The sequence below is a fragment of the Sitophilus oryzae genome, unplaced genomic scaffold (genome assembly GCF_002938485.1).
Source record: "Sitophilus oryzae breed Bouriz unplaced genomic scaffold, Soryzae_2.0 scaffold_1430_pilon_pilon, whole genome shotgun sequence".
NCBI classification, from domain to species: domain Eukaryota; kingdom Metazoa; phylum Arthropoda; class Insecta; order Coleoptera; family Curculionidae; genus Sitophilus; species Sitophilus oryzae.
Genome location: NW_022146094.1, coordinates 1677701 through 1702289, shown reverse-complemented (window position 1 = coordinate 1702289; position 24589 = coordinate 1677701). Strand labels below are relative to the sequence as shown.

At 28.8% G+C, this 24589-nt stretch overlaps 2 protein-coding genes across 6 annotated transcripts in view; one reads left to right on the top strand and one right to left on the bottom strand.

Annotated features, from left to right (window-relative positions):
- Positions 1-15200, bottom strand: part of LOC115876307 (four and a half LIM domains protein 2) — a 38952-nt gene extending 23752 nt beyond the window's left edge. Inside the window, exons 1-2 of one of the 4 annotated variants that reach the window (XM_030892039.1) lie at positions 15168-15200; positions 11141-11226 (exon numbers count right to left, since the gene is read on the bottom strand). In XM_030892039.1, the coding sequence (XP_030747899.1) occupies positions 11141-11226; positions 15168-15170 (89 nt within the window). In that variant the 5' untranslated portion in view covers positions 15171-15200. Of the gene's footprint in view, positions 1-1948; positions 2305-11140; positions 11227-11902; positions 12101-14961 lie in introns of those variants that run through there. The other 3 variants (XM_030892038.1, XM_030892036.1, XM_030892037.1) reach the window with 3 other exon arrangements.
- Positions 15201-16907: 1707 nt separating this feature from the next.
- LOC115876306 lies at positions 16908-24087 on the top strand. 2 transcript variants are annotated; one of them, XM_030892034.1, is made up of 6 exons: positions 16908-17030; positions 21599-21846; positions 22913-23231; positions 23294-23516; positions 23591-23794; positions 23852-24087. In XM_030892034.1, exons 1-6 carry the CDS (start codon positions 17016-17018, stop codon positions 23995-23997), a joined length of 1155 nt encoding a protein of 384 aa, XP_030747894.1. In that variant the 5' UTR covers positions 16908-17015; the 3' UTR covers positions 23998-24087. The 2 variants fall into 2 exon arrangements, with proteins under 2 accessions (XP_030747894.1, XP_030747893.1); XM_030892033.1 differs by having other exon boundaries at positions 23588-23794.
- Positions 24088-24589: the final 502 nt, after the last annotated feature.

The window sequence follows — 24589 nt, the reverse complement described above, 5'->3', positions numbered from 1 at the left end:
TTAAATTAAAGTATACAGCAGAGATGGAATGAATTTTTTGATGTCGATTTTGCTTACTTGGTTGGTACACTTTTCTGAGTGTACCGTATAATTTTAATTCGACAACGGTGCAGCCCGGTAAATAGAAAACCAGAAAAAAGCGCACATTTGGCATCTGGCAAGAAATAGACGTGACGAATTTTATGGCATACGATCACCATCACAAATCTTTTTGCCGACTTGATAATTTCGGAAAATTTAATTCTTCGATTTCGGCATCTCCGATTAACAATAAATACAACTAGATTTTTTTTCGCCATTTCAAATATTCAAAGCTTTTAGCCAATTTTGAGTTTTAAAGCAGTTTCTGTACTTAAAATTGGCATTTGTTTAAAAAATATTTATTATTTTTATTAAGTTCTATATGTGTTCTAACATAAAAGCCGCATTTATTTATTTTAATGTCACCGAATGTTTATTTTGAATAAAATCTTATTAATTTAATATTAACTCATATAATATAAGATATTGTAATGTTTATTGATATGGACAATGCGAATATCTGTATAAAATTCGACTGTATCTGTTTTTGACTCACTGAGATAAAATATTTTTGCGATATCTATCAAACAGTAATCGTATTTTAACGGATAACATAATTACTCCATTTTCGGGAATCCAATAATGATTCGAGATGCCTCCAATCAAAATATAAGATTTCTGTGTGTTCTCCGAAAGCTTCTCCTATCAAATTCCAAATCCAAAGCGATTGTTGAGGTAATTTATCTCGAAAATAAACAAAACTTTCAACTGCTTCCTACTTAGAAAACTATAAAAGACGCATCGTTATTTCTCTATTATTCCTGAAATCAAAGGAACCTATAAAAATCTAATGTTAAGTCTAAAAATGTTTGTTTAAACAATATTTTTTGGTTTTATTGGATAGTTACTGAGAGATTTGTTTATGTTCTTTATATCCATTACAATGCAATTAGAAGTTCTATTGCAAAAACGATCAGTTTTATTCAAACAAAAATAGTTTTGTGCTGTTAGAAAACGTTAAATGTATTAAAATTGAGATTTACATGACGTGAATGTAAAAAATATTTAATAATTAACAATTACTCAAGCATAAAAATGTGATGGTGTTCATTTAGTTTCATGTCACTTCAAGTTTGTTGAAAATGAAATGTCGTCTATGATATTAGAATGATTTATTGGTATTGGCAAGGAAAATGTTTGAAAAATTCGAGATCATAGTGTATGTTCCTGCTTCTGAATCATTCATAAAATAATAATTCTGAATATTTAACTAATATACCTAATTTTCATCAAAAAAAATATACAGTAAGGTTCATAAAAAATTAGATACTTCACAAACTGTAAGTCTACAAATTTGTTAAGGTAAATTATTTAAAAACTCTCCAAAAGTTTTTTACTGCAAAACGATAAAAGATACATCGGAATTTCCCTATTATTTTTGAAATCAAAGGAAACCATAAAAATTACACTGCCCATTTTGCGTTAAGTGTCGAAATGTTTGCTTTAACAATATTTTTAGTTTTAATTCCGCAGCTACTGACATCTGTTTATTTTCTTCTAATTCCTTTCCGCCAATAAAAAGAAAGATTGCGGAATCTAATGCCATAGTAAATGCGAGATTTTTGAGATAGTATTTGAGTTTTTTAAAAGTAAACTCGTGCTGAAATGATAATATGGTTTCTAAAAATAAAATTTGGGAACTAGACAGACGTTTCGTCTCCCAAGTAGATAGGTTTGGTGGCACTAATTACACCAAGTTTCATCTTTTTTTTTATAAAAAAAAACCGTAATATAGGTCAGTAGTAAAGTAAACATCTAACATAATATGCAGTAGCCTTAATTACATTTTTTTTAAGTCTAAATTTTAGTTAATTCTGTTTCTAATTTGAGATAGTACTATTTTTTGAAAATATGACAAAAAACCTACTTTGGATTCAATTTGGAGATGTCATGCTCGAAAACGTCAGCGTATAACTGGAGAATCTTGACACAAGCCAATGCCAGTCCTGACCAAGGGCAAACACTGTAATCCTCCTTGATACTTTTGGTTTTAGTCAACATGATACACCTCACTAAACACTACTCTGTTTAAAACACTATACGCTTTCACTAATTTTTCGTTAAAATATCCACAATTTCGATGTTTATTTGCTGTCTATTAAATTATATTGACACGAGAATTTACATTTAAAGATATGGCTAAAAAGGAAAACTGATAAGTGTAAGTTATCGTCTTTTAAGTTCCGGTACGAATGTAGAGTTCTGTTTAACTAATATTTTCGAAAACCAACCATTTTTTTCTCTGAAAAATTATCTAAGTAAATTTCTCCACTACACATGTTAGTTTATGAGAACAAACAAATTTTCTACATAACTTTTTTTCCTAAATAAAACATTTCATATATGATAAAAAATACCGTCATAGAAACCTTTCAAACAACAATAAATAATAATTTCCGACAGGCGGATCTTCAGATTATTAAAGACTGACCAAAATTTTTTGAAAAATTTATATTGTTTTAAAATGTTAAAAATGTCCAACACAAGTTTATTTAAAAAAAGTAAATGTGCGTTTTAATAATCGATAAAATAATTAATATAATTGACATATCAGACCGACAGAAATTATGATCGAATGTTATTTCGAAGGCTACTGTTACACCGCTTTTCTTTCGTTTTATATGGACAGTAATAAACAGAAAGATTAATAAAATAGTAAGTAGCTTCTACTAAAAATTAAAAATAAATAAATTTATTTTTAAATTCGTAGTTTTTTCAGTTGGCTATAAAAAAATTTAATAGAACAAAATATTTAAGTTAATTTTTAAAAAAATAATTTAAGTAAATATTTCAGACTGAAACAAATTAATTTATGATACACAATAAAATAAAAACAAACATACTACATCAAACCTAAATTCTACAAAAATATTTTTTGATTAATATATTAATTTTTCTATGTCAGTTAAAGTATACACAACGAAATTTTAATAATATATAACCTCATTTTTACGAGCGTTTAAAAATAAATAAAATATTCTTGAGTTTAGATTTTTTTTGCAGTTAGTTCCGAAAAACTATAAAGAATAAAATTTATTTGGCCATTTAGAAGAACATGAATGAAACTTCGAAAAATAATTGAAAATAATATTATTTCTGCTAAATTACATTAGAAAAAGCTATTTTCAACACAAATTTTATATAAAAATACCCAAAAAATATTTGTTTTATTAAACTAATAAAATAAAAGTAGTTTGATATGTTGCGTTATACAAAAATTTAAAAAAATGGTTTATTTTTTATCCTTCGATCACAGAAATGACGCACAATTTGCAGGCTTTCCTGATGATTTTTCTCACATTGTCACCACTAAAAACACACGTTATTTGTTATAAACAATACGACAACATCGCAACGCAATTGTAAACAAACGTTGGCCGATTTTTTTCCAATTCAAATTTGGCGCGTTTTAAACACCGTGGTGTCGTTCTCACTGGTCATCGCGAAAATTGAGGAAAAATGTTGGAACTCGTAGCGGATAAACTCACAGCGCGGTTGTCAAATCGTACAACCAATCCGATAAATCAGAGAGAAATATTAATATTCAATTAAATAGCAAACTGAGATGACAATGAAAACTATGTACTCGAGATCGGAGATATGGAAAGTTTGTTGATATAATTAAAAAAAATATATTAATTACTAAATCTAAAAACAACTGGATTATGTTAATAAAATAGATAAGATTAGATACTCTTGACGATAGCTAAATTATTTTTTTCCATATAGTTTTTTGTTAGAATTTTTGTTGACATATACAGGGGGTCCGAATTGTATTCGAGAAACTTATTGGGCAGATAAAAATAAATAAAAAAGTTCGTATAAAATCATGTCCTAAAATGCTTCGTTTTGGTAATTTAGACACAAGGTTCATTTTTATTTCAATTTTTTTTAATAATTTCTGAACCAGCGGCGATATTTTTGGATAAAAATTGGTGTTTTGGTATTTTTTGACATGCGAAATTTGATTTTGATGTCAATATGACTCCTACTTGTAGGGGGCACCACCTACATGTTTTTTATCTGTTTTGAATAGTACTTTGGAATAGTAATAACTTTTTGTCCGTATTTGTATTAAAAAAAACTACTGACGAAAAAATCCACATTTCCGCCGTTTTGGTCTCTCGTCTGGGTAAAAATCGCTACAAGCAGCCTTTCTCAATATATTTTGAATGAAAATTGTCAATACGCATGTTCATTGACAAAAAATAAACATACTGACTAGATAGTTATTTGACTGAAATGATAAATTTGGGAACGTTTTATTTTTTTTAAATCAATCATAAATTTTTCTAGCCATACTGGCATCGAAATCGAATTTCTCATGTCAAAAAAGATAGATGTACGCAATTTTAAACAAAGTTTGTATGTTTAGTATTTTTTTTTTAATTTAAAAATATTTGTGAAAACAGGTAAAGATACTGAAATCCTTTAAATAAAGAAAACATTATTCCTGAGAGACCAGAAAGGATGCAAATAAAAAAACAAAATTCTTGGATTAAGAAAACCCTAATTTTTTGGGAATGTATAATGTTGCAGAGGAGAATAAGGGTTTCATAGTTTCATAATAAAATATACAGAACTTTCTATTGGATATATAATACCGAGACCGTTCAAAAACAAATTGATTTTTTCAAGTTTTTTCATTTTTTTTTTAATTCTGATCTTGTTTAAAGCGACTAATTTAAGTTGAGGTAATGTTGGACGCTCTGTATAACGAAAATCAAAGCAACATGTAAGACAAAGCTTTTTAATTACCAGATGGTATATACACGCAGAAAAACAGCAGCAAATTCGGGCGGACCACGTGAAAAAGTAAAAATAACAAAATTACACGATAAACATATATCATAGCTCACGGTTTCTCCAAACGTACGCGCTATGTTTATTCTTGTATGATTTAATAGGAAATGTGCTAATTTCGACGCTGAGGTGCCAATTAAGACCTATTTTTATTAGCTGAGAATAGCTCCCGGTGAAAAGCGAAATTACCTATTCGAAGACCGTTATTTTTTTAAATATTTTCCAGATATGTATTCTAATTAGATTTAAATTAATTTAGTTTTCTCCTAAAAACAAAGGAAAAACTTTTTCGACTAACCCTTGCGGTGTATCATCAGCTCTGCCAGAACTCCAATGTAAGGACATCGAGTTGGCGAGTCATCAACTCGAGGGAGGAGGGCCATGGTCAGGTCCTCACAGTAGAAATTGACCTCAAATCCAATATTATAGATTCGGGACAATACCGGTATCAGATTTAGGAGAGACCAAGTTAAAGAGTTTACTGACAACATTTAGTAAATGTTACTCTCACTAGCGAGATTTACTAGTATTTCCTAGTGATTGTTAACATTTACTGGATTTCCAACCTTTACTGTAACAGATATAATAATTGGATTTAAAAACATTTTACTGTGTTTTAAGTTTATATTTTGTACTTCTTATACAACTTATTATGTTATGAAAAAAAATAAAAATGCTTATAACGAGAAAGTTTTGGTTTGAATTTTTGTAAAAGATTAACTATAAATAGAAAGTTAATTAGCTTATAGGAAATATGCACGTGTTTTTATTACAAAAATAGAAATGGTTTCTAAACATAATTATGCATTTTACAGCGCTTTCAGATGGAGCGGAGCGTCCACGACGGACCGTCCGTCGTGTTTTTTCAAGATAGCTCATGGTACTTGCTTGAAGGTACGGACGCTTCGTCGCGGACGGTTCGCTCCATCTGAAAGCGCTGTTATAATCATTAAATTTACAGCGCTTTCAAATGGAGCGGAGCGTCCGCGACGGACCGTCCGCGACTTGGAGGAAGCACCATGAGCTTATATGAACAATTTCACATGGGTCGCGTATGCTCCGTCCGGATGAGCTATATTGAAAAACATCCGCGCGTACGGTCCGCTCCATCTGAAAGCGCTGTTAGAAGAATATGTGAAGAAAAAAACCCATCTAAATAAATGACACACAAAGATCGCAAATCATGAGGGAATAACCGTTAAAATAAATACTTATTAAAGACTTAGTAAAAATACAATATTTGTCTTTATGTAAAAAGCTTGCTGAGTTGATAAACCACACAAAAACAAGTTTTTAATTATTTTTTTATAAAAATATATTATTTTTTTCAAAAAAAAAAGTTTTAAACAAGAAATATGTGTGTTCATATTTCCCACTTATTCAAGGGGGAGGGTGGTAATACTCGGTATACAAGGATATTAGTAATAATTTTCTTATTATATGTTTTTTCTTCATTTAATCGGTAAGTAACATTTTATTACCAGAATAAAAATTACGAAAAAATATGTCTCATATTCTTCAAAAGCAAAAAAAACAAATAATAAATAATATAAAAACAAATAATTTAGCTACAAATTGCTTAAAAAATCATCAAAATAGGCTCACTAGAACAAAATACATAAAACTTTAAAATACATCAACATTTTAAGGTGCCCTTTTTCGTCCGGTGGGTCTATTTCTAGGGTACATAGACCACATTTTTTTAAATAAATTAAATAACATCGCTACCTGAAACCTGTGCTGAAACAGTTCAAGGTAAAATAGCATATGTAGGAGGATCTGTTGCAATTTTATTTTTCCTCCATCACGCAATGACAATTACAGTTAACTCTAAATTAAAAAAATCGATTTCATTATTTTATATTCGTAATTTAAATCTTTTAGCATTAAATAAATCCAAGTGTGTCTCAAATTTCGCTCTCTAATTCACACTTTTGTTGAATATAGTTACTTATTATTACGATTAACCGGAAGACATAAAATGGGGCCTAACTAAAAATAACTGGAGAAAATTTTGAGTTGCTGGCCAAATTAAATTAATATCGCATTTAGGATAGATTCAATGTCAGTATCCTTATGACTATTAATCATTATATTAAATCCACATCTGTTACTTCAGTTGTGTCGGTAAAACAAAAAACTTAATTGGATTTTTGGCAGACTTATTTGCGTCGATAAATCTATAAAGAGGAGGGGGAGGGAAGGATATTATTAATACGTAACTGTCAAATAGAGGATTACACGTCAACCACAAAACATGTATTTCATTTAGTTCTAAAAATAATCACACACATATCGAATGATTTACGAAATTATTCGATAAATACTTGGCTCGAGCAAAGTTTATTTACTTTTTGGCGATTTCATTCAAAAATATTGATGAACGAAGGAACAATTTTGCGAATTGACACTAATGTTTGTTTTGATCTACTATTAGAATTCTAATTGACTCATGTGTGTAATTATTACTAACCTTGAATCTCCCTTTAGAAAGTCTATATAAACCACACAAATGTTTATTTAATAAAAATATTTTATATAAATAATTTTACTCCAACATTGTTGCTATTTCCACTTCAATTGAAAAATAAAAAAGCTCCAAATTCAACAAAACTCATGCTTTGATAAATAATTTTATATCAAAAATCGATATATTTATTGTCTAATTTTTGTAATACAATGACAGAATTTAGTAAATTTTTACCGCTATGAAGCAAAATTAGAAAAAAATCTGAAATAGCGATCTTGGTGTGGAACTTCTCCGCAACACTGGGTCACTCTGTATAATTAAGTCTATTTTTAAGAATAAACTTCGTTCTCATTGGTCCTGCAAAATACTCGTACAAAGCAAAAAATCGTAAAAGAAAAGTAACTAATTGAACTTTCAACGACCACTTTATAACCAACCACTCATTCTCAATTCGAAATAATATCTCTGATGTTTAGAGTGAAACGAAATATTTTGACACTCTGTCCGAATTTAATTGATGGCGGCTGATTATTGATACGGATATTTTTCCAGAAAATGTAAACCTAATTATTTCTCGTTCTAATAAAAACCTCCATAATTTTTTCTGGGATTTTTGCAAAATTATTGAGTATCTACTCCGTCAGAGAAGAATGTATGTTTGAGCTGTCACCAATGAGGAACATTTAAGGAGTTAATTTACAGAGTTATTTCTACATAATTATTATTGAATTAAAATTATATCTTTTAGACACAAATCTGATTGTTTTAAGTAACTAAGTCTATTAGTGAAGCCATTCTACTTCTTGCCAAAATAATCATCTCTGCCAATCCATATCTAATCCAATACAGAGCTTGTTTATGGGACCTTAGAAATCACATTAGCTTCGAGTTTTTTTCCCATAAAAAGATTCGTTTATCGTTGATTTTACTACATCGTAAAAAAGAGTAGACAAGTTCTTAATTAATTCTATCAAAACGGTATTTGTCCGACGTTGTAATAACACCGGTTCAAAACACCGAATAACCAATATTCTTGCTAGTGGTATACAAAGGTACTCTTTAGATAGATATATTTAGATATTAAATTAATATTATGTGGCTCGATATTTCGCCACTGAAACGCAAAATCTATTAAAAATGCCAGTCTGATCAAATCATACCACCAATTTTGAACTGTCCAACATTAACAATACTCTTATAGCATTAACATTAACAATACTCTAATAGCTCTAAGTATTAATAAAAAGAATGGCGTCTCTCCCCTCTTCATAACATTCCCACTAATGAAAACGTTACAGTTATTATATTATTAATCTACAACGGTTTCGTGAGTGTATGTGCAACTGGTGTTCAAATTTTCGACCATAAGATAGCCAGCCTGCTAGACTATCGCCCAGTTGGAACAACAATTACATTTAACGAATATAAATAGTCGCTTACGTAATTGCCGGCCATAATAACGTAACAACAATCTTATAGAACTAGTTACCATGGAGATACGTAATTTTTTTAGAAGGTTTTCCGTTATTATTTGCAAATAAGTAAAATCGATATAATTAATAACAGAGAAAAAAAGTATTTAAAACAGTTTTTTAATAATTATTTATTCCATATAGCTCCTGTTTTTATCTTCTCTCTTCTAGTAGACCGCATTTCGATTTCAATATCAATTTGACTCCTACTTGTAAGAGACGCATCCTATATATTTTTTAACTGGTTTGAAGAGTAATAACTTTTCGTATGTACCTGTATAAACCTACCTAGTGAAAAATATACTTTTCCGTCGTTTTTTACGTAAAAAGGCCTCTTGGTAAAAACCGAATAGTGCAGTATAAATGGCTCATAATATGACTAAAAATAATTAATTTTACAATTCCGATAGGAAACTATCGATATTTCAAATTACCGATGTTTCAAAATATCGATATTTTATTATCGATATTCCAAAACATCGATATTTTATTATTGATATTCCAAAATATCGATATTTTATTATCGATTTTCTAAAATATCGATATTTTATTATCGATATTCTAAAATATTGATATTTTATTATGAATATTCTAAAATATCGATATTAAAATAAGATTTCGATATTTTAAAATATTAAATATAAGAATGGAATTTTTTACAGCTTTTGTAACAAATTTCAGGTACATATTAAATATTTAATGTAAGAGTTTTAAACAAAATTTAGCATTGCAAACATAATACATTGATCGTACGTACTTAATTGTTATTCGTTAGCTTTATTGTTATTCATTGCATGTAACTAAATTATTATTATTGTTTTATTCTATAATAGCACTAATTATAACTGAGAATATATGGCAAAGTTTCCAAGGCTACTAGCGTGTCTATTTTCGAACTAGACGAGAAACGAAATCCAAAGTCATTCGAAGAACAGTCAACCACCTCATCTTATTCGTCATAGACCAGATCTTTGGTATTAAATAATAGTTTTTTATCTCTTTTTACTTGCAATATAAATAAGAGTTTAAAAAATACGAAAAGGTGAAAAATGGCGTAAAACTGTTAAAAATACTGTCCTTTAGTCGTTTAAAAAAAACTAACAAGTGTTTAATAATGCATGAGACACAACAATAGAGTCCATATAACGAGAAGACGTTCTCTTTGGCATTTGGAGCTGATTTATTGTCACTTGCACGGCTCATTTTTCCTGACATTTCCACAGATTGGCTACTTAAAAGGTTCCCGGTCAATAGACTGCTCCTATAAGCGGAAAATTTGTTTTCGTTTTCCCAAACGGACTTATTTATTTATTTTTTTTTGTTCTTTACAATATCCTGTGATATTTTTATAATTATATTCTCTTTTTATGTTCTAATGGTTTTGTTTTTATTAAAATACACATTCTTGTAGTCTAATTTTAGTAAATAAGAAGCGTTTTTAAGAGCCAAGTATTGAATGTCAATTTCATAATTTCACAATCAAAAGTTTTTGATGAATTGACATGATTCGTCTAATTTAAATTTAAGTAACTTGATCATATTCACCAATATTTTTTATAGTTGAATTAACAACTACATAATGTTTCTTTTTAGGAGTATGAGACACCTTGTGCTAAATTGATACGAAATACGAATATGTGAACTATCACAGTTAATTTCCTAATAATGGCTAACCAAACAAAAAGAATATATTTAGATGATTCTTGCGATGACAAAAGTAAATTTCATGCACCCTTTTCTGGGCTAAAAAGGGTAATTTCCTGAAAAACACAGGCGTTCGTGATGCCGCACCTTCCTCTGTTGTTGCCCACTGATTTCTGTGACATCATTTCGATGTACACTCGCCGCTGATTAGAAATGAAAAAGGTTTTTGATAGAACTCTAAAAATAGAGAAAGATTAGAGAGCTTAGAGCGCATGATAAAATATCGACTGCAATTTTTAATTATTGGGTGCGGTCGCGATTGTGTACAATTACATTCGTTTATAATTAATGGGACGCAGGCAGCCATAAAATAAAAGGTTTTGCCTGCTTTTTTCCGTTTCTTTGTCCAGTCTGTTGCATAAAATAAATTTTCTTTTAATGTGGTAATTTCGTAAGTGATAAGTTCATTTATTTCACTAATCATAGACTCTGACAGAATTCTATATTATGGAAAAAAAAATTATTTAATATCGATATTTGGAAATTTAAATAACGATATCTTTAAATATTTAAAATATATCGATAATTTTGGTATCGGTGTTAAAGGAAAAAATATCGATTCTTTTGGTATCGATATTTTAAAATGTCGATAGCAAAAAATTGAACTTACCTCCACGAGTGTGGTTCATATCCTTCCTTGCATTCACTACATTCCGTACAAGCTTGTCCTACATCTGATTCCTTAATTTGAACACCCTGTAACAATACAGTAGATTGTCAGAAATTATCGGAATTTTTACCATCACTATTGAATAAAAAAGTAAATCTCGTGGCAGCTGTGTGTAACAAAATTATTCTATTAAAAAGCCTTTATTAATAAATAATCAATACAAAATAATGTTAGTTAGATATACCAGGGTTATCCGAATTGTAGTCGGAAAACTTCGGCATCATATTCTGCAGATAAAAATAAGTAAAAAGTTCGTATAAATGTTTGTCCTAAAATATTTCGTTTCGGAGATAGAGGAAGTAGAAGTTTCATTTTTATTTCGACTTTTTACAAGTAATTTCTGAACTTATGTCTTATGTCGATACATTTGGATGAAAATTTGTGTCTGGGAGTTTTTTGACATGATAAATCTGGATACGATATCAATATGTCTCTGACTTGTATGCGGCTTGTAAAAAAAGCTTCTTTTTCAGAAAATTCTAACATTTTATCTCAAAAGTTATAATGTTTAGCACATACATTCATATAAAGTGTTTTTCTTGGTTGAAAAATAGTCACCTTCAATATTAACATGTCATTAAGGAACACCCAGCATGCTCGTAAATAAACAAATTCGTCCTTAAATTGATTTTTGGCTGGTTCGATTTACTTAGCATTACCAGCATCGTAATCTGCCAATGAAAGCGAAACCTTGACACTTACTCTGTCGAAATGCTCCCACCGTTTGGCGGTACAGCCTTCCTCGTCGACCAATTTGTGTCTGTTAGCGCCATTTAAGGCGATCCTCGCCTTCGGGTACCCGTCCACGTCATAGGAGGACCGGCCCGGGTACAAGGTGACGCCACCACCGGTCGTACCGCTACTATATCCGGAAGAATGGGACATTTTTTTTAAAGTACCACTTTTGAAATTACACTTACGTGCTGTGTGAAAAAAAACTCGAAAAAATGAGATAAGTACTACAAAAAAACAGTTAGTTGAAGTTGAGGATGACTTCAAACAAAAAAGTTTACAAAGAAAGTCAAAATTTCAAATAGGAAACCTGATATAGAGTTTATTTGGAATACTTGGTCACCCTGTATACTGAAACTTCACAAAACACTTTAAAGTCTTTTAAATGAATCAGGATAAAACAATTTACGTAATTCACGCACTTTATAGTCTTTTAAAAGCTTTTAGCGAATTGTAGTGATGTCGCGGTTGGAAAAAATCAAGACTATTGCAAAAACGCGTCGCATTCAGATGACCGGGTCAAGCGGCCGATTATTAATTGGTCTGTGCGAGCAACAACTAGGTTTTCGTCTAGAAGGAGAGATCGACGAGGTGAAAAAGCACCAAGGCAGTCCCGCTCTTCGAATTTTCGATTTAAAGAGTGATACGTACCAGACGTACCGCCAAAACGTAAACAAGCTGGCTGGAGTTTACGCAGAGTGAGCCATAAACAACACCAGGAAAATTGTTGGTAAAAAATTAATATGCACGTCGATTGAAAAAGAACAAAAAAATGGCGTCTTGGGAGTCCATGAGATTGCATTTATATTTAAGCTGCCCTATGGATTTGGGCCATAATTTGATCTGATATTACTGGTGGAGTTCAATACAAAAATACCCAGTTGAAATATTAATTTCAGCTAAAATGACAAGTAATCAAATTATTAAGAATTAAGGTGACTGAAATGGTACGTGTAAAAATACTATCAAAACATCGTTTTAAAAAACAATGATGTCATTTAGCGACAATTTAAAATTCCGCTTAAAAATGAACAGAAACAATTTCACAAGATTCTTAAGCATGTCTCGCATAAAAATCACTCTTCAAACAAATCTTATTTGGTAATTTTATTTCGCATATTCCAAGAGTTTTGTATGAATTGAAATGCATTTTATATTCAATAGTAACGGAATCGCTCGATTACCCTATAAATCAATTAAATTGATCGATATATTCTTATCAATTATCAAATACGATAAACTGCTGCATCTGTAGCCACATACAAGGCAAATAACTACACTATGACCCTTGTTAAGGCTATGACTAATATTAATTTCTCCTAAACGGAAAATGAAACATTATTTCGAGATACCAATTACATGCTGGTGTACTATAGGACTTTCGCGGTTTGTTCTGTATCGATTACCACTTCAAGTATACTTGACATTAAGTTGAAAAAAGTTACTTAACCAACTGATAGTAGCTATCACAAGAACAAACAACTGTTGCTGATGATGCAAGTCGCTAAAAATACAACGATATATTAATGAAATTCAACTTAACAAGAGTTATTTAACGTATAAAGTGCATTTAATGCATATAATATTGCCAGTGGCGTAACTATACAATTAGCAAGTTAAATTCAGCTACAAAGAATATAAGAGTTGATCCAAATAAGTCATTTTTTTTTTCTTTAGCTACTTTTAGTTAACTCCAGAATACAACTAGATACTTGGTTGAACTATTTTGGGGTAATGAAAAGAGGTACCCACTATCCACCCCTTGCTACGCCAATGGAAAGCTACTTAAAATTATTCTAGGTATTTTTTGAAGTAGTCGGTTGTTGCGTTTTGCATAAATTTGCAAACCTGTCCGTAAATATTGCACTTGTCAGCCTCGATTCGATTTTTTAAACCGATACTTTCCTACGTTTTGTAACTTTTCAATTTGATATGTTTTTAACACACACGTATTTCTGCAAACTGTTATACTAATAATTATCACTGTACTTGCAAATTTGCAGCTATTTGTTCATGTTATATTTTAGTAATATTTCATAGTGCATGCGATTAACAAAAACTGGTATAATTTAAATCACAACCAGATATTCAATCTATACAGGGTTTTCCACTTTTTAGTGACAAGAAATATTCTAAATATTTCCAGAGTATTCCTGCTCTTTTAATAAAAACTTTCAACGCCCTGTATTTTTACAACAAATCAATTTTTAAATCAAAGTTCTATCAACTGTTAAATTTCTGCAACCTAATGCCGGACCACCCTGTATATACATAACTGATTTAGCCATGACTATAAATAAACATATATTTTATGTTGTAAAAGTTCATTTCAACGGGAAAATTAATAAAAATTACATTAATAACGTTAGAAATAAACCATTAACAGTTTAATAGCTTTATCAAGTAATTTATCTGTATTTAGCTTAATATTTTATATAGATGTGGATCATTCATGTCAAAAGCTGCGCCTGTGTTTGGTTTTTGATTAAATAATTAAGAATCTATACTAAACTTTTATTTATTTTTATTGACTGCAGAAAACATCTCTGTTTTAATTATATTTCGCAAAAATAACTCATTTTATTAAAAAGAAAATTCAAAATGAAGTAGAGAAATTTACATTCCCGCAATTTTTTTGCAAAAGAATTGGCGCTAAATTTAAATTTGCGCACTTTAATTTTAATTAATGCAAATAGAATTAAAAAATTAACTTTTAAGTCATACGAAAATATTAAATTATATCAAAAAATAGAAAAAATACAAAAAATATGTCCAAATATAAAAACAATATCCCAGACCATTCATTATTCATATAGAGTGTTCCACCGTGTAATGTTACACCTATCAGATGTATGGGTATTTTTAGAACTGATCATATGGGTACATTCTACCTCCCTTTTACTTGAACCATAACAAAGTAAAAGAAGGAACTTTTAACGTGCAGTCTTAAAAGTAAAAACAAACTTAATATACCAGAAGTGACTGTAACAGCAACATAAATAAATAAATAAAAAGCAAAACATACTTACATCTAAGGAAAAGGACTCGTTTGATATCCTGGTTACCAGCATTATAAATTTTTTATTACATACAAAATTGTGATTAGACGAACACAAATACACTCAAAAACAGCCACATAAAGGAACCCGGTGATAAACATACAAACTTTTCGAGGAATTCCTATTCGAACGCAACGATTTTAGGTTAGAACGACCAAGAAGAGAAGGCAACCTACCATTCGACCTGCAATGTGGTACCCTGACTGCTTCAAATTAATCAATATTGCCTTCTTCCATTTAAAGATTTGAATTTCGTGCTTCAAACTGACTGCCAACATAGCAGCGGTATATGTTTGGTTGCCTAAAACCACTGTTTTTTGTAAAAAAATTATAAAATTCCTTCACCAATTTGTCGATAAAATTATTAATTAATTTTTTAGTTTCCCTTTTCTCGATAAAAGCACAGACAACATAGTATCTTTGTATATGTATTACAAGGATAGTATACTATGTTCTCGTGTACATTTTAGCACCCTGTGGCTTAAAAGTAACGTTGTTAAATAAAATATTACACATTTTAAATAACACTTTTTCCTACGGTTATCTAAGGAATTAAAATTAAATATTTATTTGTTATTTTTTTATTAATTTCTTTAAAAAAATTTTTTATTAATCCCCTTCACCATTTTGTCACTTAGAACTTAGAATTATTAATTGTGTAATTAATTTTTTAGTTTCCCTTTTCTCGATAAGAGCACAGATAACATAGTATACTATATTATCTGTAATAATAGCTTACTTACTGCATGAGAAATAATAGGAAAGAACATAACTAAAAGATATAAATAAATTAATGGTAACCAATGGTGTTTTCTTTTATTGTAAAAAAAGTTTCTATTTGGTTAACAAATTTGTTTTCAACATTATAACACCCTGTAGCTCAAAAGTAACGTTATTAAATAAAATATACATTTTAAATAACATTTTTTTCTGTGGTTATCTATGGAATTAAAATTATATATTTTATTATTATTTTTTATTAATTTCTTTAAACATTTTTAATAAATCACCTTCACCATTTTGTCGCTATTAGCTGTACAGAATGTGATCCAAAAAAGAGCTATTTCAAGTTTTCTACTTTTTTTTGTAAACAATAGGGGAAGTAGCGGACATTTTAAGAATACTTCTACAGTTATACAGGGTGATTCAAATATAATTATATATAAAAAATTTATTTTTTAATGCATTGCTGTATTTTTCTTGGCGAGAAAGATTCTTACCATAAAAATAAGATAATATCGTAGTTAATGCCACTGTTAGTAGGTTTCTATTAAGTGATTTTAAAATATAAAGATTTTAAAATTAAATACACATTTAAAGCACTTTTAAATTTGAAAAATTGGTAATTAATGCATAGGTGAATCAAAAATATAATTTTACATTAAAGTTGTATTTTTTGAATGTAATGCTGCATTGTTTTTGCTGACAGACAACATACAGAGTGAATAAAAACTAAGTATAACTACAGACAGCTTTTTTTGAGTAGACGTATACTTTCATTTATTTTTGAGAAGCTTGGAAAACGACAAATTAGTGTCTTACTAAATATACGGAATTTTCTATTAAAGATACTATTTGTCCATATTTAATGAAAGAAAGATTAGTATTATTATTTATCGGAAAATACAATTTTTATTAATAAAACGAATTCTTTTAGGTTGAAAGGGTAAAAATAATACTGCATAGGTAGTTGTAAAAAATATATTTTTTAAATTTTAATCAAAATAAATTGAAAAAAATTTGTTATGTAGTTTTTTTAATGAAATTCTCAAAACGGAATAAAAAATCTCGGAATGATAAAAATTTAATTGTTCTCGTGCATTCATTATTCAACGCCATAGATTAAGAACGAGAATCGAAAAATAAAACCGAAACGGGTCAGGTGAGGTATTGGTCAAGCTTTGGCTTTGTCTTTTAGCCGATCATTTCTTCACTATATATAAAACCACTCGATTTCCGACCATCTTCTTTAGTACCATCGATTATACCGAGTGTCGCGTATCAGTAGTGCCACATCTATCGATATGAGAATAATAATCGTAAGTACTTATCGTAAACCAAAAAATTATTTTTTTCAGTGAGAATTTTTAATTTAAAATTAATTAATTTTTTTAAATAATATTTAAGCAACAAATTACAGGTAGTTAACTAATGAAGCTTTTATTTTGTACACTAAATTATTTTCAAACAATCAAGCATTGAAGTATCAACTATTGAAAAAAATGTTCTAAAGAAAACCAATACTGAAGTCCATATGACTTAAAATTTAGAAATTTAATTAAAATATATTCGACTTATTTTTTGAACAAGAAAAATAAAATGCCTCAAAAAAGCAAATCATCGCATTTTTAATTAAATTTTGACAACATTTTAATATACAAATATATGACCTGTACTGTAGTCAAACTCTGGATCAGCAATATGTCCACCGGAGAAACAGACAGGAACACAAGCATACCAAGGCTTCCTCCAAGGATCTCGTTCTAAAATTACAAAGTAACTGATAATGCTTTCCAAAAGGCTTAGCAGGAATAAAGTGGGGGTTACAACAGGTCTCACAACAGGACATATTATAGCTGTCAAGTACTTGTTTCGAGGAAGTCTTTGCTGCAGACTCTGGGATAAAGATTCTGAAACAGTATGGGGGCACTTAATATGTCACTGCGAGGCTCTGGATCGCAAGCAGGACTTTCTATTTTGGAAAGTATGACTAAAACCGGAGAAAATATGCTCTTATCCTATTAAGAATCTGCACAAGCTGGTGCAGGGTACAGGGATAGGAGAGTAAATAAAAAAGTACAAAAGATTAATACATTCATTCAAAAAAAATCACGTTATTAAGTTGACGAATCAGAATCAAGTCTTGAGCGACTATTATCTTTTCAGATATACAAGAAAATCTTAACCTTGCTGCTTAAAGTGCCTCATTTAATAGCCTTGCTCGCTTTTGCCATTAAAATAACTTTGCGACGCGTTAATTTAAGGTTTTAGTAAAAATAAAATACCATCATAATTGGGGTGCTTGCACTTTTTATATGCGTTGAAATCAAAGCTGTCCAGCACGGTAAGAAAGTGTCGATCAAAAAGGAATAAAATTGTTCTATACAGAGTGTATATAAAAAATTAATATTACATTACACTAAAAATAAATAAAATAAAAATACAAAAACAAACATTTAAATTTAAGTCGTTAATTTTATATGTAACGAAGATTTAAAAAGGCGGTATAGCGCAGATTTTGAGGTCGGTTCAACGTCCCACTAAGTTATTCTGGCTATCATTAAGCCAACATAAAAATATCATTAAATATTGTGTTGATTACAGACGTAAAAAATACTTTTAAATTCTTTTTGAGCACGAACTGGTCCTAAGCCGAAGTGATTTGTCTTCGGGTTCGATATTTTCTTATTCATATGTATATGTTGGAAGTAAGAGCTAGTCAAAAAACTATTTAAAATGTTCTGGTCGCACCCGATTCAGTTATGTGGTCGGATTTTTTCTCGTGTCTTGAATAATAATGAGTGCAATAAGTCATTCGGGCAGCGGTATGTATGTATGATGATTTTAATCGTAATGTATCGATAGAGATGATCTTTTATTGAAGAATATTATCACCTAAATATTTACTAAAAAGTCCAAATTTGCATAAAGATTTCTTAAGTGACACACTAAGGAAGGAATTTGGGATATCGTCCTTTATGGGGGTTAAATTAAGGGTGACAGTTTCTATGAAACTTTGTAATCTCTGCTCTTTAGGATTTATAACACTACCGAGCAGTGGCGGACCAAGGGGATTAATATGTAAAAAACATATGTATACGCAAACTATAAACAGTATAAATGGATGCAGATATTTCCTTAATAATCAATTATCAGGCCCAGTAATTATTGTCAATTTTATTTTTCAATTGATTTATCGATTTATGGATTCATGGATTTATGGATTTAAAATAAATTTGTTTTTTCTTAATTTTTCTTCAAGCCAAAAAATCGATTAATTTTCTTCTAGGTAATTTTATGACGGATTTTACGACGATGGAAAATATGACGTCTTCTAGGTCAGTAAAAATAATCAATAATCAATAATCAATAATCAATAATCAATAATCAATAATCAATAATCAATAATCAATAATCAATAATCAATAATCAATAATCAATAATCAATAATCAATAATCAATAATCAATAATCAATAATCAATAATCAATAATCAATAATCAATAATCAATAATCAATAATCAATAATCAATAATCAATAATCAATAATAATAATCAATAATCAATAATCAATAATCAATAATCAATAATCAATAATCAATAATCAATAATCAATAATCAATAATCAATAATCAATAATCAATAATCAATAATCAATAATCAATAATCAATAATCAATAATCAATAATCAATAATCAATAATCAATAATCAATAATCAATAATCAATAATCAATAATCAATAATCAATAATCAATAATCAATAATCAATAATCAATAATCAATAATCAATAATCAATAATCAATAATCAATAATCAATAATCAATAATCAATAATCAATAATCAATAATCAATAATCAATAATCAATAATCAATAATCAATAATCAATAATCAATAATCAATAATCAATAATCAATAATCAATAATCAATAATCAATAATCAATAATCAATAATCAATAATCAATAATCAATAATCAATAATCAATAATCAATAATCAATAATCAATAATCAATAATCAATAATCAATAATCAATAATCAATAATCAATAATCAATAATCAATAATCAATAATCAATAATCAATAATCAATAATCAATAATCAATAATCAATAATCAATAATCAATAATCAATAATCAATAATCAATAATCAATAATCAATAATCAATAATCAATAATCAATAATCAATAATCAATAATCAATAATCAATAATCAATAATCAATAATCAATAATCAATAATCAATAATCAATAATCAATAATCAATAATCAATAATCAATAATCAATAATCAATAATCAATAATCAATAATCAATAATCAATAATCAATAATCAATAATCAATAATCAATAATCAATAATCAATAATCAATAATCGATTATCGATAATAATCAATATCGATTTATTGATTTATCGATTATCGATAATCGATAATCGATAATCGATAATCGATAATCGATAATCGATAATCGATAATCGATAATCGATAATCGATAATCGATAATCGATAATCGATAATCGATAATCGATAATCGATAATCGATAATCGATAATCAATAATCAATAATCAATAATCAATAATCAATAATCAATAATCAATAATCAATAATCAATAATCCATAATCCATAATCCATAATCGATAATCGATAATCGATAATCGATAATCGATAATCGCTAATCGATAATTATTTATCGATTTATCGATTTATCGATTTATCGATTTATCGATTTATCGATTTATCGATTTATCGATTTATCGATTTATCGATTTATCGATTTATCGATTTATCGATTTATCGATTTATCGATTTATCGATTATTACTTAAATCTTTTTCGATATTACTTAAATTGAATTTGTATTTCCTTAATGTAAAATTTTCTTCTCGATAATTTTATCAACAAGATGAAAAATATGACGTCACCTAGACTCCTAGGTCATTTTTCAAAATTTAATTTAAGCGCTCAGGCGAATTTCTCATTTAAAAAAAGCAACGAAAGGGCTTTTCTGTGTTTCAAATAAGCCCTGAGAATTAGTTTTATGTAACTGTTCGTATCATTAACTTTTAACTTAGTTATATTCAGTTTTGAGATGGATGTAAGTCTATAAACGATATAGCTACGATATCGATTTATTGATATATCGAATTATGGTACTAATATATCGATACCATAGCCAAAAATTGTTAACCAAATAGAAACTCGTTTTTTCAATAAAAGTAAACATCATTAGTTACCATTAACTTATTTATATTTTTCAATTATGTTCTATTCCATTATTTCTCATGCAGTAAGTAAGCTATTATCACAGATAACATAGTATACTATGTTATCTGTGCTCTTATCGAGAAAAGGGAAACTATAAAATTAATTAATAATTTTAAGTGACAAAATGGTGAAGGTAATTATTTAAAAAGTGTTTAAAGAAATTAATAAAAAAATAATAAATAAATATTTAATTATAATTCCTAAAATTTTTACGATTTCAGTCCTAAAATGCTGCGTTTTACAGACGAAGCATTTTAATATAAATATAAATTTATATAAACTTTTTAGCTTATATTTATCTGCAGAATATACTGCCAAAGTTTCGCGAATACAATAATTAGGACCACCCTGTTAATTAAACTTTTATCAGACAAATATTGTTTCCTTTTTTTCAAATTACTTTTTTAAGTTTGTTCAAATTACTTAAAATACGATTTATTTAAGATTTTCTATGTAGAAATCGCCTCTAGTAAAAATTTATTAAAAAATGACAAACAATAATTAGTCTAGCTCTTGCATTTTGCATTGGCTCATCACTAATCCAAGAAGACCATTTTTCAATTTTGATTTGCATAAATTCTTTTTAAACAAAATTATTAATATTTTTTTCTTGAATTTCAGATATATTTTCTTCAGTTGCTGGTTTCCATCTGTTGTCATCCACTTTATCATTCCTTCGAGGGTCTGTATCAACCATTCGCCTATCCGTACTCGTACGGCCTCAACTATGCGCCGCAATTGACATCTTACAGCTCGTATTTACCCACTTATACCAACGAATACATTCAAGATTACGCATCTGGAGGCCATTCAGCCGTTGAACCTACTTTGAATCTGTTGACGGAACTACCTTATGCTATGTCAGATGAGTATGTCTCATATTATATAGCAAATACAAACAGAAGTTTAAAACCTGTGATTTGTTTAAATACTGTTTAATGGAATGAAAACATTGCAACATTGTTGAACATTCTCAAAGTTTATTCAATCATATAGGGTGCCGAAATGGGTCCGTACATGTTTTCTATCAGATTTTTACTACATTTTTTATGGAATATGCAGGTTAAATTATATTTGATTCACCCTGTATATTTATAAAAATATTTTTGAAATGTACGCTACCATTGTCCGTATATTTTTCAAAAAATATTCAGCAAAAATCCGAAATAGAAACTTATGAAGCTTTTTCGCAATACACCTTGTACCGCTAATAGTGACAAAATGGTGAAGGTGATTGTATAAAAAAGTGTTAAATAAAGAGCATGAGAAATATTTAATTAATTTTATAATAATTATTAATATAATTTAATCCCTTTTCACGATAATCACAGGTTTCCTATAATCACAGGCATTTTTTTAATCGATTTTGAGTTAAAGGGAATCAAAATTTTAGAAAAAATAATTTTTAACGGAATAGAAACTTCCTCTGCATATCTATAATATATTTTTATGGTCTACTCTACTTACAGTTGGGGGTTGAAACTTTTGGTGTTTCAACAGCAAAATAAAACATTAAATCACCACAATACACCAAAACACTTTTACTTTTACACTGAGAGCGCGTTTCACTACTGACTAAAAATCTTAAAATTGAGTTTTAATCATCTGCTGTCCGCGGGTCCAGTATAAAAGTTAAAGTGTTTTTTTGGTGTATTATGGTAATTTAGTATTTTATTTTGTTGTTTACTCTACTATAGGTCTTATATTTATAATAAACAATATTGGAGTAAAAACCTAAAATAGAAAAACTGATTTGAAGCTTTTTAGAAATAGTTAATAGTGACAATATGGTGAAGGCGCTTCATATAAATTCTCCCTTGACCCTAAATTAAACATCGACATTATTTTATTTACTTACACTGTAAATCTTTTTTTTTGTATTTAAGAACATAACTGTATTTTAATTTTCATTCTTTTTTTTGTTGATACTTTTAGATTTTCAGTAATTCCGATGTTCGTTGTGTCAAAAAACACAATGAAAACAGTTCCTCAGGGTGAAATAATATCGGTATCGAAAAACGAACCTGCCCTGACAGTGAAAGTAAACCAGAGTGCAACTATTAAATGCACTCCTGCAGTGAGGGTAACCCTTGACAAGCCCATAGTGGTAGGAAGCCTAAAAAGCAACATTCTGTTCCCATCTGAAATTCAGATTCTGCACGGGGAACAAAGAATACCTATAAGAATAGGGGCTGTAATAGCCCCAATGTCTCCAAATTTTTATGTGTCTCAAGAGACACCAGTAGCTATTAATGTAAGTTATTAACTTGAGCTTAAATTTATGTACATTTTTCTAACAAGTATTAAATTTTTCAGGTTGTATATGCTGTACCAACAAAGCCACTTAAAATTACAATAATTATCAAACAAGATGACGATACTTCTGAAACTACGAACAAAAATGATAATTCGGGTGGTAATGATGTAGAAAACAATGCCCATGTAGCTTTGAATTTGCCAAACTCAGATAAAGAACAGGAATTCAACAGTAGTATTCCTCCAGCAGCTGAGGAAGTATTACAGAACCAATCATCTACTGGTAAATAATATAGAGCTACTTTAAAAATGTATTTGTCAAAAGATTTAAGACTTTTTTCTAAATTCTTTTAGCAGAAAAGCCCTTAAATGGATTTGGTGCCCTCAGTAATGTTCCTGATTACATTAATAACAACGACGCCATTGTAGTACCCGACGGAGAAACACTGGTAGTTGAGAGGGAACCAGAAGTTTTACCTCCAAAGAACATCACTATCATAGAATTTCCTGAAAAAGAAGCCGCACCTCATATCGAAGTCGACGAAGAAGACGACGAATTAGGTAATTAATGTGAAAAATAAGCTTAAAAAATAAATTTTCGACGATATTTTTTTATAGTCAACAGAAATCCACCACAAGTACTTGCACCAGCTGGTATAGTTCAATCAACTCAGCCTCTAACGCATGAAGAACCGTTCCATAATGACAAAGAATCGACATATTTGGAAACTCTCAGGGAAGAGTCTAAGAAAAAGAGAATATGAGACTTGGCAAACAGTATTAAATAGATATACACAATGTGCGTCACTTTTGTAATAATTTTATTTATTAAATTTTGTAATTAAAACCATTTAAACATATAAAAAGAGTGTTTTTAATTTATATTTTAATTTAGTTTCGCATTTAAATAAAAAACTAACGCTGTCTGTCTTAGCAATCACAGTACAGATAACAAAATCACATATAAACGATATAAAATATATTTAAAATTTAAAAAAATATATTGGGCAGGCAACCATATACATTTGTTGGTTATACATGGCAAATTATTCATTTGAAAGTACATTTGTTAATACTGTTATGCAACTCTTAATACACTTGTAGTGTTTTATAAGTTGCATAAATAATATTTTGTTAGTATGCAACAAGTTATATAGCTAAGCGAATATTTGCTTTTGTATAACTATTTCTAACATATACAACTAGTAAATCACTTTGAGATATATTTGGTTGCATAATAAAACTAGTAAATCAACGTATTTGTAATAAATAAATGTATGGAACTCCTTAATCACATGTTATGTATTACTAGTTGTCTGTTATATAAATATTGTGGTATATATTTAGTTGCATAAC